At 48.7% G+C, this 15,537-nt stretch overlaps 6 protein-coding genes across 6 annotated transcripts, besides 5 other annotated features; 5 read left to right on the top strand and 1 right to left on the bottom strand.

The window, feature by feature from the left end:
• Window positions 1–32: 32 nt before the first annotated feature.
• On the top strand, window positions 33–1,099 carry TSTA_032360 (oxidoreductase, putative; the record flags this gene model as incomplete). The annotated part of the gene is made up of 2 exons (XM_002480369.1): window positions 33–397; window positions 454–1,099. The coding sequence occupies 2 exons, from the start codon at window positions 33–35 to the stop codon at window positions 1,010–1,012; spliced, it is 924 nt and encodes a 307-aa protein (XP_002480414.1). The 3' UTR covers window positions 1,013–1,099.
• Window positions 1,100–2,007: 908 nt separating this feature from the next.
• Window positions 2,008–2,050: a microsatellite.
• Window positions 2,051–2,213: 163 nt separating this feature from the next.
• Window positions 2,214–2,267: a sequence feature (GA-rich).
• A 179-nt stretch (window positions 2,268–2,446) lies between these two features.
• On the top strand, window positions 2,447–5,201 carry TSTA_032350 (C2H2 transcription factor PacC, putative; the record flags this gene model as incomplete). The annotated part of the gene is made up of 3 exons (XM_002480368.1): window positions 2,447–2,824; window positions 2,879–3,176; window positions 3,251–5,201. The coding sequence occupies 3 exons, from the start codon at window positions 2,447–2,449 to the stop codon at window positions 4,786–4,788; spliced, it is 2,214 nt and encodes a 737-aa protein (XP_002480413.1). The 3' UTR covers window positions 4,789–5,201.
• Window positions 4,697–4,716: a microsatellite.
• Window positions 5,202–6,363: 1,162 nt separating the features above from the next.
• Window positions 6,364–9,243, top strand: TSTA_032340 (forkhead transcription factor Fkh1/2, putative; the record flags this gene model as incomplete). The annotated part of the gene is made up of 3 exons (XM_002480367.1): window positions 6,364–6,477; window positions 6,573–8,587; window positions 8,637–9,243. The coding sequence occupies 3 exons, from the start codon at window positions 6,364–6,366 to the stop codon at window positions 8,704–8,706; spliced, it is 2,199 nt and encodes a 732-aa protein (XP_002480412.1). The 3' UTR covers window positions 8,707–9,243.
• Window positions 6,513–6,556: a sequence feature (CT-rich).
• Window positions 7,291–7,322: a microsatellite.
• Window positions 8,644–10,511, bottom strand: TSTA_032330 (NAD binding Rossmann fold oxidoreductase, putative). Its single transcript, XM_002480366.1, has 5 exons — window positions 10,424–10,511; window positions 10,200–10,362; window positions 9,447–10,148; window positions 9,308–9,401; window positions 8,644–9,243 (listed from the first exon to the last, which is right to left on the bottom strand). The coding sequence occupies exons 1-5, from the start codon at window positions 10,445–10,447 to the stop codon at window positions 8,973–8,975; spliced, it is 1,254 nt and encodes a 417-aa protein (XP_002480411.1). The 5' UTR covers window positions 10,448–10,511; the 3' UTR covers window positions 8,644–8,972.
• Window positions 10,512–10,783: 272 nt separating this feature from the next.
• TSTA_032320 (dihydrodipicolinate synthetase family protein) lies at window positions 10,784–12,191 on the top strand (the record flags this gene model as incomplete). The annotated part of the gene is made up of 2 exons (XM_002480365.1): window positions 10,784–11,046; window positions 11,145–12,191. Exons 1-2 carry the CDS (start codon window positions 10,960–10,962, stop codon window positions 12,189–12,191), a joined length of 1,134 nt encoding a protein of 377 aa, XP_002480410.1. The 5' UTR covers window positions 10,784–10,959.
• Window positions 12,192–13,079: 888 nt separating this feature from the next.
• On the top strand, window positions 13,080–14,389 carry TSTA_032310 (oxidoreductase, zinc-binding; the record flags this gene model as incomplete). The annotated part of the gene is made up of 5 exons (XM_002480364.1): window positions 13,080–13,154; window positions 13,207–13,234; window positions 13,292–13,351; window positions 13,404–13,445; window positions 13,506–14,389. 5 exons carry the CDS (start codon window positions 13,080–13,082, stop codon window positions 14,387–14,389), a joined length of 1,089 nt encoding a protein of 362 aa, XP_002480409.1.
• Between the last annotated feature and the right edge of the window lie 1,148 nt (window positions 14,390–15,537).

The following is a 15,537-nucleotide window of genomic DNA, read 5'->3' as shown; positions in this document are numbered from 1 at the left end:
GCTTAAATTCTAACTTCATTCCGACACTCAACATGCCGAACAATCCCAATATAAATCTATCTACAGTGATAACATGGCTATTTTATCTCGTTCCCATATATATATTTCTCATATCTCCAGCTCTACGCATATTATCTCCGTCTAACGAGCATCAAAGACAAGATGCTGCGAATCCCATCTTCGATTGGTCTGCTTTCGATGACGCAGATTACGATCTATTGGTATCCGGATTGAATGTTACGGACGACAGCTTTATAAGCCCGGAAGACAATGATTTGGATAAACTCAACTGCCGCGAGGACGACTACCGGGTGCACATTTTTTCGTATAAGCCGCTGATTATATATGTTGAGAATTTCTTTAGGGATGCCGAGGCCGATTATCTCGTTGCTGTTAGGTTAGGGGGACCTTACCCTCTTGTCTTATGGGATAATGGCTAAAATGAATGAGTAGTGGCGGTAAATGGTCACCATCCATCATCTCCGACGGAACCTCTGTGCGAGTCGACCCGTCCGTCCGACGCTCTGATCGCGCCCTTCTCGACCGCGACAATGTAGTCCGATGCGCCGAGGAACGAGCGCGATCTTTCCAAGGCTGGCGACCATGGCTATATATTGAGCGCATGTGGACGCAACGATACAATGCATCGGGCCATTACCGACATCACTACGACTGGAGGGGATCAGCGGCACAACGGGGGGGGGACCGTTTGAGCACGTTTATGGTTTATTTGGACGCGAATTGTACGGGCGGAGGGACGAATTTTCCGCGCTTACGCATGCCGCGGAAGAGTCAGTGGTGTCGGTTTATTGAATGTGACGATGCGCATAGAGATGTCTACGAGGGTGTTACGTTCAAGCCGATCAAGGGGAATGCGGTCTTTTGGGAGAACTTGCGGCCGGACGGTACGGGGTATCCGGAGACATGGCATGCGGCACTTCCGGTTTTGTCGGGGAGGAAGGTTGGGCTGAATATTTGGAGTTGGTATCAGCCTCCTGTTCGGAGGGTTTGACTCAACTGAGTCGTCAAGCATATTGCATGTAAAGTTGATAGATGAGACTGTACTCTGTACTCTGTACTCTGTACCATAGTGCATATATATATCTCGGATATATCGGACATATTTAGCTACCATAGCAGTGCATACCGGCCCGATACAACGCTGGCAAATTCACTCGCATATCCGAACAATAATGTATGAATAGACAAAACGCACGAAATAATGACGTTTATTATTTATCCACCAAGACGACACTCGTCCATGTGATCAGGCTCGCAGTACTGTCCGCCGCCGCCAAGAGAGGACTAGAGGACTATTCCGTACATGAAGAATGAAAAATCCTACTCCGTAGAGAAGGTACTCAATATAGATCATGTTTCTTGGTCGAGGCTTGGCCCTTGGCCGCTGGCGGAGAGGAGCGTCCAAGAGTGGGCTAATAACCACGCTGGTCCAAGTCGAGCGCTGGTCCGAATCGAGCACAGCTGAAGCCAAGAGACATTGATACTCGTCAGGTTATTCACTCCAGTGTCTACTCCGTATTGGGCGTCCGACCTTCCCTTTTGGATAGCGGCATGCCTGATGGTTCAGGCAGTCCAGCGTATGCTCAGCCTTGGAAGTGGGCTGTTGGCGGTCGCTGATTGGCTCGGTGAGTCCTTGGCTGAGGGCTCCAAGCCCCGCCAAGCCTCACATTCTGCTGCCTCTCGCAAATCACGTTTTCCTGCCAAGAGCCTCGCGCGACAAGAAATTTCCCAGGTCTTGTCCTTCTTCCGCGGTCTGGGCAATTGCTCGGCGCGTGCCAACCCTCCCTTTCCTCCCCCCTTTCTCTTGTCCTTTCTGCTCACTTTATCTCAGAACACGTTGCTTTTGCTGAACATATCGCTGTTGGTTGTTTATTGACAAGCAGTGTGAGTCGAAGGAATTCACCTTTGCTCATTTGCGGCCGGTTACGCATCTCGTTTGAACCACAGCCGCCAGCCACATCATTCGATCCCTTCCCCGTCGCTGCATCTCTCTCTCTCTCTCTCTCTCTCTCTCTCTGTCTGTCTGTCTGCACTGCTGGGGCCAGATTAATCATTATTGGAATCTGTCAAGTCTCAGCGTCTGCAGTCCAGCCAACAAGAACTGGGGAAAGAAGTGGACCATCTCGACTCATTTCTTGTTGTCTTTTGCCTGGCCACCCCGACGTTACGCGACTCAGTCCCCCCCCCCCCCCCTCTCTCTCTCTCTCTCCTCTTATTCTCTTCTCTTCTTCCTCCCTCCCTTTCTCATCCTTACTTTCCTCCGTTCCACAACTTCTACCCCCGACAAAATATATCTTAGTCGGGACACACAAAATAAGCCAACAAAATAACTCGACTTCTTTGGTTTATTTGATTTCTCCAAAGTCGACCTGATCCGGGGTCCTTCCCGCCGAATACCAAGACTTCCCTCACGTGGCTTGGCATCATGACAGACACGTCTCCCGCTACATCGGCGCCTCCTGCTGCTGCTGCTGCCACCACTTCACCAGCGACGGCTCCTAATCAACAGCAATTTCAGAATGCGACCCAACCTGCAGAGGCTGCATCGACACAGTCGCCAAACGCGTCTACAGCTCCAGTTGCGAATGGTCAATCGCAAGCACCGGCACAGGCCCAGATTCAAACTCAGGCTCAGGCTCAGGCTCAGGCTCAAGCTCAAGCAGCCCAGGCCCAGGCCCAGGCTGCTGCTGCTGTAGCGGTCGTCGGTAATCAGAACAATACTAATGGCAATGCCGGTATTGAGGACTTTCCCTGTATGTGGCAGGCATGTACTGAACGCTGCCCGAATCCAGAGGCGCTCTATGTAAGTTTCCTCTTCCAGGTCTTTGCGAAGAATCACTTGCTAATACAGTAATAGGAGCACGTCTGTGAGAAGCATGTTGGTCGCAAGTCCACCAACAATCTCAATCTGACTTGCCAATGGGGCAACTGCCGTACCACCACGGTCAAAAGAGACCATATCACTTCACACATTCGAGTGCATGTGCCCTTGAAACCTCACAAGTGTGATCTCTGTGGCAAAGCATTCAAGCGGCCTCAGGACTTGAAGAAGCATGTCAAAACACATGCCGATGATTCGGTCTTGATCCGGTCTCCAGGCCCTCCAGACGTGAGAGGCCAGGAAATACCTTACGGTATGATTAACAACCCAAAAGGTTAGCTCTATACAGATAGGGCAGCTTGCTCTGGCTATTTCTAAACCCGTGGCTAATCTAAGTCTTGCTTGCAGGGTTTCCCGCGGGAGCTCATTACTTTGAACAACCAATGAATCCAGTGCACGCTGGCCAGGGCTACCACGCACAAGCTCAGTATTACCAGGGGCAGCCACACCCGCAACCCCCTAATCCAGGCTACGGCAATGTCTATTATGCTCTAAACACAGGCGACAGCCACCCTGCATATGATTCTCGAAAGCGCATCTTTGACTCTGTCAATGCTTTCTTTGGAGAAACTAAACGCCGCCAGTTTGATCCCACGTCGTATGCTGCCATCGGACAGCGTCTTGGCGGTCTCCAAGGCTTGCAATTACCTCTTACTGCTGGCTCAGCACCGGATTATCACGGCATGGGTGGCGGCATTCCCGTAGGCCCAGGTGGTGGCTACGGGCCAGCCTTGGCGGCCCCAGCTTATCACTTGCCTCCAATGACCAATGCCCGCACGAAGAACGATCTGCTTGATCTTGACCGCATGCTTGAGACTATTCATACAACCGTCTACGAAAGTGACGATCATGTGGCTGCTGCTGGTATCGCTCAACCGGGGGCCACGTACATACCTCGAATGAGCCACGGTGGTACTACACACCAGTCACCACCTATTTCGCTCCCTTCTAGCCATGCTGTAGCGACAACCAGCAACATGTCAAATGCTTCTTCTATTGTCGCTGCAACCTCGCCTGGCTCGACGCCAGCTTTGACCCCTCCTTCAAGTGCGGTATCGTACGTGTCTAGCCACTCCCCTGGTTCTTACACGCACCGTGTGTCTCCTCCACACGATCAGGACATGGCCATGTACCCTCGCCTGCCATCTACCACGGCTCATGAGATGGCTGGTGGCTATACGGCGTCGACCAATGCTCCACCATCGACGCTCAGCAACAGCTTTGACTATAGTGATCGTCGGCGATGGACCGGAGGTGTTTTGGAAAGAAGCCGCCCGGATGATTATGCCAAGTCGGCTATTGACGAGATGATGGAAGACGGCGAGCGAACACCCACTCGCAAGGATCCTCTTGGCAATGCGACTCGTGATAGCGATGATAAGTTCCACCATAGTCTGATTGACCCAGCGCTGCAACAAGAGATCTCTCCCTCATCGTCAGCTGATCCTGATGCTGATGCTGAAGCGGCTAAGCGCGCTGCACAGGCCGCCACTGAGGTAACCCAAAGGAGCGAGGAGGAGTGGCTAGAGAACGTCCGCATTCTCGAGCAATTGCGTGCTTATGTCAAAGAGCGACTTGCTCGTGGGGACTATGAAGAGGAAGACGAGGACGAGCAAAGGAGTGACAACGCAGCTACCCCAACTGGAGCGGCTGGAAGCCCTGCAGAAGACCATATGGAAGGCGTTGAGCAGACGGAACGTAGTCGGTCGACGGAAGAAATACATAAATCGGAAGAATCCAACCCACTTCCCAGCCTGGAAGAACTAACGACGTCATCATCATCATCATCACCACCGACGACGACGACGACGACGTCGTCGTCGCAAGGCTTATATCCTATATTGAAGGGGGTGGAGGACTATGCCGAGAGTACGAAAATGGAGTAGCTTCAGTCTTATTTACCGTTTGGGGCTCTTGAACTTTTCCTTTATTATGGTTACTCTATATATCAGCAGGAACTATATTCTGAGTTTATGTTTTATAGTTTGTTGTATTGTTAGGACTATATCCGTGCATTTTGGTGATTCTTCATTCTCGTCCTTGTTAACGCTGTATGATTGCGGTGTTGGATCGATCGTGTAACCGAATCTAGCAATGAATCGAAGAATGTCCCCGTATGGCTGGTAAATTGTAAGTGTTAGGGAGGTAGCATTTCACTGTTTTCGATCGACAAAGTAAGTGCTGGTAATCTCGAGGTCAAATGCATGTCATGTCGATAAGGGCCGCGATAGGCTTAGCCGAGATCGATCTGTATTATTGATCTAGATACGTGCACGATCCACTCGGCAACAAATAAATAAGACAACAGATGTGACAGTATAAACCGTAATTTCTGCTGGGCATGTAACTAATAACTAAATCATTTTGAGTCAGTCAACCTACTTTGTTCAGGCAGAATCGGAAGTTGAAGCCGTTTCCGGCGATGGAACCATATTTCCAGATGCGGACATCATGTACAAATCTCTGTTTTGCTTTTTGTTGAAGAGAAAAGAATAAGCTTTTTTCCTCTTCTTCCTTATGCATAAATCAGATCGGGAATGTCTGGCGTTGTAGGCGTATTTGATCTCGAATAGAGTAGTATCCAAGTCTAGTGGTCAAGGGTGGCATGTTACATAGATCTTGATCAGGGCAGATCTATGAAATAGGTCTTGCTTTCCTGTCGTTTCCAAACCTCTGGCCAAACGATCAGGCTGAGTTTTAGGGCATGCTGAGGCCAGATTGGCATTGGCTGAACCAGACATTAGTCCAGAACCGCGTCTACAAAGGCTGAACTGGTACTTTTTGTACGTACCAGATAAACACCAACACCGAGGGGAAAAAAAAAAGAGGAAAATTCAGAGTTTGGTTCAGTGTGTGGCAAAAAGAAATAGAAGAAGAGAAAAACAAACATACGAACATACGATACAAATAATACATCACTCTCTCCTTCAACTTGTCAAGGCAAATCTTCGTTGTTTGCCTCCTCCACCGTCATCTCGCGAATCCATTTATTCTTTTGGCGCGAGTCTCGATACTTGTCACTGGATGGTAAATAGTCAGTGAGTATTTCTTCTCTGTTTTTTTTTTTTTTTTTTTCCTGATCATCCTGAATAATGTGGAGATATGCCAGACCATCTCTTATCAATCCACTGTTCTCCTTTTATTGTTGTTCTCCCCATCGTCATCCCATCTGATAAAATAAAAAGATCTGAACTGATGTGAATGATGACACACGACTAGTCCCAGCCTCTCTCTCTCTTAGTGGCCCGCCGATCTATTTTGTTCTTTCTTCTTTCCCGCCGCCAACGGCCAACCGTGACTGACTTTCCCACCACAACAACTACAACATATCCACACTTACTCAAGAAAACCAGCAAAGACAGCTCAATTATTGCAGTATTCTTGCAATAAGGAAATTCTCTCCGACCAGCATTCCAATCTTTTCAACCCGGGGGCCTCGCCGCGGCCTGTCGGAAACAAACATGCCGCTCTCGAGTAGGCGTCGCACGCGCCGCAAGGACATTCATCTCCAAGAAACATCCGACGCGGAGGCTCCGGATTCCTCTCCCAGCCGCCCAGCCAGCAAGAAGCGCAAGGTGAGTTCTATTCAATCTCTTGTCGCAGAAGAAAAAAGGGAAAGGAAAGGAAAGAAAAAAGAAGAAAAGGAAAAGGAAGACTGACGCGGTCGCAGGTTGAGGCAAGACCGTCATCGCGACATATGCAAACACCAGAACCCGCCTCTGCCGATGACGCCGATCGATCTTCCCCAGAAAACGACTTATCGGCAAACCAGGACCTGGTCGAGACTGTAATTGCATCGTTGAATGTGTCGAGAGATGAAGTGAATGTGTTGCGCGACTATTCCAATACCGAGTCTGAGAATAAGCAATCTATCCAGGCATATGCGAAAATCGCCGGTCGTGACTGGACGTATTATGTTAAGACGGCGCATGTCAATATTGGACGTCCTCCAGATCGCGATCAGAAACTCGACGAGCAGTCGAGTCCCGTTGCTATTGCCGCTCGTGCCCTGCCAGAGGTTCATGTCGACCTGGGTCCTAGCAAATTTGTGTCTCGACTACATGCCGAGATTTTTTTCTATGGTGAAGATGAAGAGTCTTCTGCTTGGCGGATTCGAGTCAACGGGCGGAATGGTGTACGACTCAACAATATCATGCTGAAACGAGGATCAGACGCTGTCTTGAAATGTGGCGACATTATCGAGATTGCCAATACTCAAATGATGTTTGTCACTCCCGGCGATAAGGCAATGATCCATCCAGCCTTCGTGGAACGCGCTCAACGGATTGCCGCCGGCGAGGAAGTTTTATGGGATGGCTCGCAACATGCACATCCTACTACATATGATGCACAGCAACCCGGCCGGGCTGTCGATACCGGTGTTTACGCTGCTGCTGCTACTACTACTACTACTACCACTGTACAGCCAGGTAAACCATCGCTGGCTCCTGCTCCTCAGTTCCTTAAGCGACAGGTCACCCCGCCTCCACGGTCTCCAGATACCGTTGGGGGTCAGACGGCCACCAAGCAATCGCCCTTGTACAATCGTGGTATGATGATGGAAAGTACAGAAGAGATCGACTACAGTCAGGATGCCGCCAAAGATTTGAAGCCTCCATATAGCTATGCGACTATGATTGCGCAGGCTATTTTCTCGAGTGAGGAGGAGAAGCTTACACTGAACAGCATTTACCAATGGATTATGGAAAAGTATGCGTTCTATCGTCATTCTCAAAGCGGTTGGCAGAACTCTATTCGACACAATCTGTCTCTTAACAAAGCCTTCCAAAAGGTACCGCGTCGGACGGATGAACCCGGTAAGGGTATGAAATGGATGATTGCGCCGGAGCACAGACAGGAGTATTGGAAGAAGCAGTTGCGGAAAGGCAACAATTCATCTGCACCTTCGTCGCCAGCTACAAAAGAGCCTCCATCGTCCCGCGGCACTAACGGACATGCTGGCTCAAGCTACGAGGGCATCTTTTCTGCGACAAAGACCTCTCCTCAAACCACTTCGCCTGGATTCAGCTCATTCTCAGTGGCACCAGTTGAAGCCTACACGCCAGAAAGAGGGTCACGGCTGGGACAAAGGGGGACTGATCGTGTAAGGAATGGTCCGCATACCGACTTTGATGAGCAGTCTCCTCTTCCTAGTCGAATTCGGAATAACCAGCACGAAAACGGCAATAACAGTCAAAGCAATAGCGCCAGTAATGCCAACGACGGATCGACGACTCGTGCATATGGACTATCAGGCAATGCTACGGGGTCGCCTCCAGTGCTTTCCTCTTCCTATTATGACGAAGCACCTTCATCGATGATCACGCCAGCTCCTCAACGACATCAACCACGGTTGCCGCCACCAAGTACAGCTCAGATTCCATCCAAGTTCATGCCTATGAGTTCGCCAGCACAATTCTGGAAATTCGCCGATATTGGAAGTACACCTGCTCGTCTGGTGCCGGATATGAGTCCATTGAAAGGAGGTGTAGGGGCATTAGGCGACGGGTTAATGCCGAGCAGTAGCCCCCCGCCGCCGAATTATGCTAGTCCCAGCAAACCTAGCACATCGAATGTACGTGCTCTCGGTCCGATCAAAAGGGAAGAAGAGCCGGAGCAGATTCGGCATCATCGGTTGGGAGGTGATGATGAAGAGGAGGAAGAGGAAGGTTTCGATCTAGCGAGGTTTGTTTCGACCTATTCTTACATAAGGTTTTGGCTAATTACTCAACAGAGGCTTTCAACCTATCGGGTCATATCATCGACAGTTGAATAACTCTGCACGAGCGAGTGCGACGTCTTGACTTGGGTAGATATCATGTCACTCTAGCCATCTCGTTGATTGTTTTGATCAATGTATTCATTGGGGTTACTCGGGCGTCCGATCTTTTCAGGAGGTTATCTTTGGATTTGGCTGTAAATGCATGCTTGGTGTTTTGATTATTGCTCTAACGCACTTTGACACGTTGTGGTTTTTGTATTCTGATGATACACGTATGATAATCAGGTACCTAGCTAGATAGGTCCATGAATGTGACATATTCACTCGCACCAACATACTCACATACAGCTATTTCAACCTCCACCCCATTTCAGACCCATCACTAACAATCTCCACACTCCTCTTCTCATCCAATGATACCCTCCCCGCATGCAAAATCGCAGTGGTGGCAATCGTATTCCTCAACGTAGGCAAACCCCTCTTATCAAGTTCATCGAGCGTAACGCGCCCTTCGTTGAGAGCTGTGACAGCATCGATGAATTTCTCAAAGCTGATGTAACCGTAGCCCGTTTGGCCGGCGAAGTTGCCTTCTTCGTCGGGGGCGTAACGCATGTAGAATCTGCTCGCTTGTTAGTCTTTACGTTTGCTTATTGTTTGAAAAGAAGAGACGCGGGGGGACGCACGGATTGTACCAGACTAGATGGCCCTGTTCATCGTCCGCGATGTCGTAGCCACGTTTAGCTTGATTGATGCGAATCTCACCCTTGGATCCCATATCTAATCCCGTCAGTCAGCAGGCCACACATCAAGAGTCAAACGTACAATGAAAATACTGATTAGAATGAACACCCGCCTTCTGCGGCGCCGTCCAACTCGCTGTGTATACCCCCGTAGCCACCCTCGTTGGATCAGACTTCTTCCTCCAATCCACCAACAAAGTAATCGTATCCTCCGTTTCCGGTACACATCCCAAATCCCATGCCGTACCCGTACTAGCCGACGCAGTAACTTTTACAGGCGTATATTCATGCGCCACCATACTCTCGCAGATGTCCACATGATGCGAATTCAAGTAATACGAAATATCACTATCCCTACCCGCCCAAGCCTTGAAAGTCTCAAGTTGGAATTTCGGTTGACTCATGTAACTATAAAAATAGTTAAAGTCCCCCAGATTCCGCGCTTTGGCGCGCGCATCGGCATAGGCAGGGTCGAAACGTTTGTGATGCTCAATATAGACAAACACGCCGTATTTACGCGATTCTTCGAGTAGATTCAAATGATCCTGGAGAAGTTTTGTGGCTGGTTTTGTGATCAAGACGTGGATTTTGCGTTGGATTGCATACAATGCGATTGGGTAGTGTGTTGTGTCCGGTGTGAAGATAGTGATTGCTGAGCCTGGTTCGAGGGCGTCGATGGCTGTTTTGTAGGCTTCCGGATCGGTTTGGTCGTCTGCGGGGAATGATTGGAATGAAACGTCTAGCCCGTTGTAGACTTCAGAGATGTTTTTTTGGAGGTGTTGTTCTTTTCTATCTCGTTAGCCCCTCTCCAGCTTGAGCTTCTGAGGAGACGTACTGATTGCTGGAAACTTTCGTCCAGATACGCCGGCCATGCTCAATTCACCGACTTTTCCTCGTCGTCGTAGATCGAACAATGTCAGTCCGACTACCCCGACTTTCTTGTCTGAACCTGAGGCACCACCACCCACGAAACCGGTGGTGTATTCACCAGTGCCGACCTGGTTGCTTGTAAGTGTTGTCCATTATCTGTCCAGGTGGTGATGGCCTGTTGAGACTTACCATGAGAACACTTGGAGGGGCCATTGTGAGGCTGTTCAATCTTTCTAGGATATACTGATTATTGCAATGAACAACTGTCCTCCAGAAATTAAATAAATAGAAGGGGGAAAGTTCATTGGTAATGTACAAATGACGCGGCGGATGAAACTAAAGCTTTCAATAGCCGACGGACCAGTTACCACTTAGTGTTGAGGAACATAGCGCAAGTCATTGTATGGACGGAAAATAGCTGATTGTTGATTTTCAATTGGCTACTATATGCATTTTATTTTCGTCTGGCTTTTTTCTCTTCGAGACCACCTATGTATCTCGCAATGTATCCTGGAATCTTGCCCCTCTTCTGATACTCCTCGTTCTACTGGAGTATGGATTCCATCTTTCCATCTGCAATCAGAAAACACATCAAGAAGAGATAATTGAAGCCACTACAGATTACTTCTACTCCATACCAGCTAGAAAATAGAAAGTTGAACAGGATTGTGAAGGATAGACATGAATACCCCTCGAGTCTCCCCGCACTAGTTTTATCAGTCGGAATGCATGCCTATTGGCGGGTATTGATTTTTCCACCAATCAATCGTACGCCTTTAGAGACGTGCAATGCGGAGATTCTGATATCTGGAGTATATTGCACTGCTTGATATATTCGGGATATAGCCCATTTATCTGTGATTCAGTCATTTCTTCTTCTTGAATTATTGCAACTCACCTTCAAGCTAAGAACGAATTCAGTCTAGTCAAAGAGACAAGGCTAGATAAAATGCCAGAAAGAACTCCTCTCCGTCCAGGAGTCTACTGTCCAACAGTGACCTTCTTCCACCCCGATACCGAAAACCTCGACATCCCCTCTATCCGCAAGCATGCCGTCCGTCTAGCCAAAGCTGGACTCGTGGGTTTAGTCACCATGGGCTCCAACGGCGAGGCCGTACATTTGACTCGCGAAGAACGCAAAACAGTTACTCGCGAGACTCGCGCAGCTCTCGATGAAGCCGGTTACAAAAATGTGCCCATTATCGCCGGCGCAAGTGAACAGAGCGTTCGTGGGACAGTCGACTTGGCCAAGGAATGTGCCGAGGCTGGGGCTGAATATGTGCTCATTGTACCACCAAGCTACTATCGGTATGCGGTTGGTAATGACGACTCGATATATGAATTCTTCACTGCCGTTGCGGATCAATCACCGTTGCCGGTGATTCTGTATAATTACCCTGGCGCCGTGGCGGGTATCGATATGGACTCGGATCTCATCATACGGATATCTCAACATCCAAATGTCGTGGGAACTAAATTCACCTGCGCCAATACTGGAAAATTAACTCGAGTGGCTCGTGCCCTCGATGCTATCACTCCCAAATCCCCCTTCCCAACTAAGCCCGTGGGACCTATTACAAAGACTGCCGCGAATCACCCATACATTGCATTCGGAGGAATCGCCGACTTCACTCTGCAAACCCTCATCTCTGGTGGTTCAGCTATCATTGTCGGCGGCGCAAACGTGATTCCGCGTACTTGCGTCCAAATCTTCAACCTGTGGAGTGAAGGAAAGATTGCGGAAGCATACGAGCTTCAAAAGGTTCTCAGTGATGGCGACTGGGCTCTGACCAAGGTGGCCATTCCCGGCACGAAGCAGGCTATTCAATTGTTCTACGGATATGGTGGCTATCCTCGACGTCCGTTGAGCAGATTGAGTGAGGCCAGTGTTAAGAGTCTCGAGAGCAAATTGCAGGAGGTCATGCAGGTGGAGAGTAGTCTCCCAGATTTCGCATGAGCATGGATATGAGCAAAGGCCGTTTAGTCAAGTAGATTAACGATATGATAGCGTATGTTTTTCCCAAAAGGTATTTACTTAGTTAGTCTTTAATTGACGGAATAATATAATTCGGCGATTCAGCCAATAAGATTGTGTTGATATTGAACTCGGAGGAACTCCGAGGCGAGGGTCCGTGCTGACGATATGATTTGGTTGTTGCAAATGCCGGCCCGGCGGGACAGTTTGGGGTGACGTCGAGAAGTCCGAGAGGCACAAAATTAATCAAGGTTTTTCAACGATGCACACCAACTTTGAGAATTTGGTGCAAAGATCTGATGAAAGGGTTCCTCCAGTGTCCACATTATTTGCATTTTGCTATGACAGAGAATTTCCAGAAAACAGTGGCTGGTCATAGCTACAGCGCAAATCTCGCAGCCTGTCGTTACCCTCCCCTATCGCCATGATATGATGATACAGACATTCAGCTGTGATGTTCGCTGAAATGCGTAGGAATGCTGCCCAATTCGAAGAAGCTTCTTGCAGTCATACGTCCGGTGCTGGCCACTGGCAACAATGGACTTGAAGAGTCTCGCCGTAGATGTCAACGTTGAACAGCTCGAGTAACGATGTATGGGTGCCCCGCTTGCTCGCCAAATCGCTTTCAATTTCCCGTACGGACTAGCTACATTCAGTAGTCAGCCGAGTGCATGTTTTCCAAAATTCCTAGGTCGTATTCCATAATACGTATCAGCGTTTACTTTCAAGCCACTTGGATAAGACCCCCGTCTGCGGAGCCTGTTTAATAAGAATCGCTCCCCCCCCCGCCAGGTCAAAATCAGAAACCCATCAACTTCAGCTGCATCTCTCTTCGCCAAGTCAGGCACATATCTCTTGGAACCTCTCAACATGCCTTACCCAGAAGAAGCCCAGGGATTCATGATCGATAGTCCCGAGACATGGCTATCATTCCAGAAGCGTTATGTAAGTGACAGATAGCTTGTTTTCGGCCGAGTGTTGACCGTGCATTTCGCAGTTCAAATTGAAACCTTTTGGCGAATATGGTAAGAATTAGACTTACACTTATGTGGCCACGTTGTAGCTGACACATTCAACCATAGACGTCGATGTCAAGGTCGAAGCGTGTGGCATCTGCGGTAGCGATGTCCACACCATCAGTGGTAAGCACATCAGTCCGTCAGCTCATAAAAACCCTTGACTGAGTGTAAATAGGTGGTTGGGGGTCCCAGAACTGGCCTCTCTGTATCGGACATGGTATGTCCATTCGTTCCTCGATTCAGTTGCTTCGATGATAGCTCATACTTTTGTTTTAAGAAATCATTGGTACCGCGATCAGAGTCGGATCCAAGGTCACAAATATCAAGGAAGGCCAGCGAGTCGGTATCGGCGCACAAGTGTTCTCCTGCGGCGAGTGCAAGCAATGCAAAAATGACAACGAGACCTACTGCCCTAACATCATAATCGACACATATGGCTCAAAGTGGCCCGATAGTGGAATCATCAGCCAAGGAGGTTACTCGTCTCACGTGCGTGCTCACGAACACTGGGTCTTTGCCATCCCTGAGAAATTGAAGACCAACACTGCTGCTCCTATGCTCTGTGCTGGTATCACTGTTTTCTCTCCTCTAGTGCGTAACGGTGCTGGCCCAGGAAAGAAGGTTGGTATTGTTGGCATGGGAGGAATTGGACACTTTGGTATTATGTTTGCCAAGGCACTTGGTGCTGAGACGTGGGCCATCTCTCGGACGAGGGCTAAGGAAGCCGACGCGCGCAAGATCGGTGCTGATGGATTCATTGCTACATGCGAAGAGGGCTGGGAGAAGGAACACCGATTTTCTTTCGATGTCATCATCAACTGCGCCAACTCGTCGAAGAACTTTGACCTCGAGAAGTACCTATCTATGATGGACGTTCACGGTAAATGGGTCAGCGTCGGTCTCCCGGAGGAAGAAGGACAGGTCATCAAGGCCCAGAACCTGATCTCAAATGGTGTTTTGATCGGTGCTAGCCATCTCGGAAGTCGCAAGGAGATGATCCAGATGTTGAACTTGGCTGCTGAGAAGGGACTTGATGGCTGGGTGGAGACCATCGATATTAACGAGGAAAATCTCAAGCAAGCTATGCAACGCATGAAGAAGGCCGATATCCGTTATCGATTCACATTGACCGGCTTCGACAAGGCTTTCCCAGATGCTTAGATTATACATCCATGATTAGTTAGATGTCGAAAATGAATAATGCTCCTCTGAAGAGGAAGTGAGATAATGGGTTCAACGATATGTAAAGGAAGCGCGTATGTGATAATGTCAGGAAAGAGTGTGACGCTCTCTTCTTAAGGTCTTTCCTCCAAGGTCCTGTGTTGCCTGTTCCTGTGTTGCCTGTCACATGACCTCAATCTATCAAGCCTATGTTCTATCGCATTCGGCTGGAATAAATGCGCTAAATCAGTCCTATAAAGACAGATAGTATATTCCGCTAGTAATCTCATTTAACAGACTCTATTCTTTCTGGCACGATTTTTGTCCCAGGGTCCAATATGTGCATAGATTGAGGTCGAGTCGAAATCGATCAACCCCGGACTCCGGATTTTCTGCTTGATGAAACATTCCTAAACAGTCCCCGGAATTTTTAGACAGAATTGGACCAGCTGAAACAGACGACGTCCAATACGGTAGGTCGAAACATCAGATCTACGCTGACAATACAGAAGTGCAAAGACCATGTAAGATTGGACCATAGATCTTGCCTCGACATCCCTGTGCTCCTACTGGCCCATAGAGACTCGACATTATCTTAATGAATTGTTTCTTGGCAACACGGAAAAGCAAAGGAAGAGAAAAATTCTGACGAGTAGAGGGCGGTGAAACGAGGAAGTAAAATACGCCACATCCCAAGGGGCACCTTGCCTCTTCAGGTGACATCGTCTCTTATTTTTTTTATTCCCAGACTTACGCTCAGCCTGGCTGTCGTTCTTTTGCCATTTATATATTTTCTCTTCTTTTTTTGTCATGTTTATGCTCTCTTCTTATTGGGTTCGGTTCCTATTTTGGTGGTCTGTTTCTTGTGTCTATTGTTCTGTCTTCGATTTTGGAGTTCCTGGAGCGCCTACTCGTTACCCTTTTTGAGATTCATATGTCCGTTTTATCTCCCTGGCAGACATACATTGGCACCCTCACAGCGCCCCTTACGTCTTGGTTTGCAGCCATACAAACCATTTAGATCGCATCTACACATTCTTTCTCCACGTCGATTTTTCTTTTATTTAGATTGTGTTCTCGCACGAGCGATCGTGGCCGTGCCATTGCCAGAACATTGATTTTGTCGTTGCTGCCTCGCGACCCGCAAG

The sequence above is a fragment of the Talaromyces stipitatus genome, genomic scaffold (genome assembly GCF_000003125.1).
Source record: "Talaromyces stipitatus ATCC 10500 scf_1105507295541 genomic scaffold, whole genome shotgun sequence".
Classification (NCBI taxonomy): domain Eukaryota; kingdom Fungi; phylum Ascomycota; class Eurotiomycetes; order Eurotiales; family Trichocomaceae; genus Talaromyces; species Talaromyces stipitatus.
Note: the sequence above shows the minus strand (reverse complement) of the source record. Positions and strands in the feature narration are given on the sequence as shown.

Excerpts from the sequence above, each read along its gene's own strand:
- TSTA_032330 (XM_002480366.1), bottom strand. The coding sequence starts at position 10,447 with ATGGCCCCTCCAAGTGTTCTCATG. Across the intron at positions 10,149-10,199 it reads ACGAAAGTTTCCAGCAATCA|AACAACACCTCCAAAAAAAC; the intron begins GTACGTCTCCTC and ends GAGATAGAAAAG. Across the intron at positions 9,244-9,307 it reads CATCTAGTCTGGTACAATCC|ATTCTACATGCGTTACGCCC; the intron begins GTGCGTCCCCCC and ends ACAAGCGAGCAG.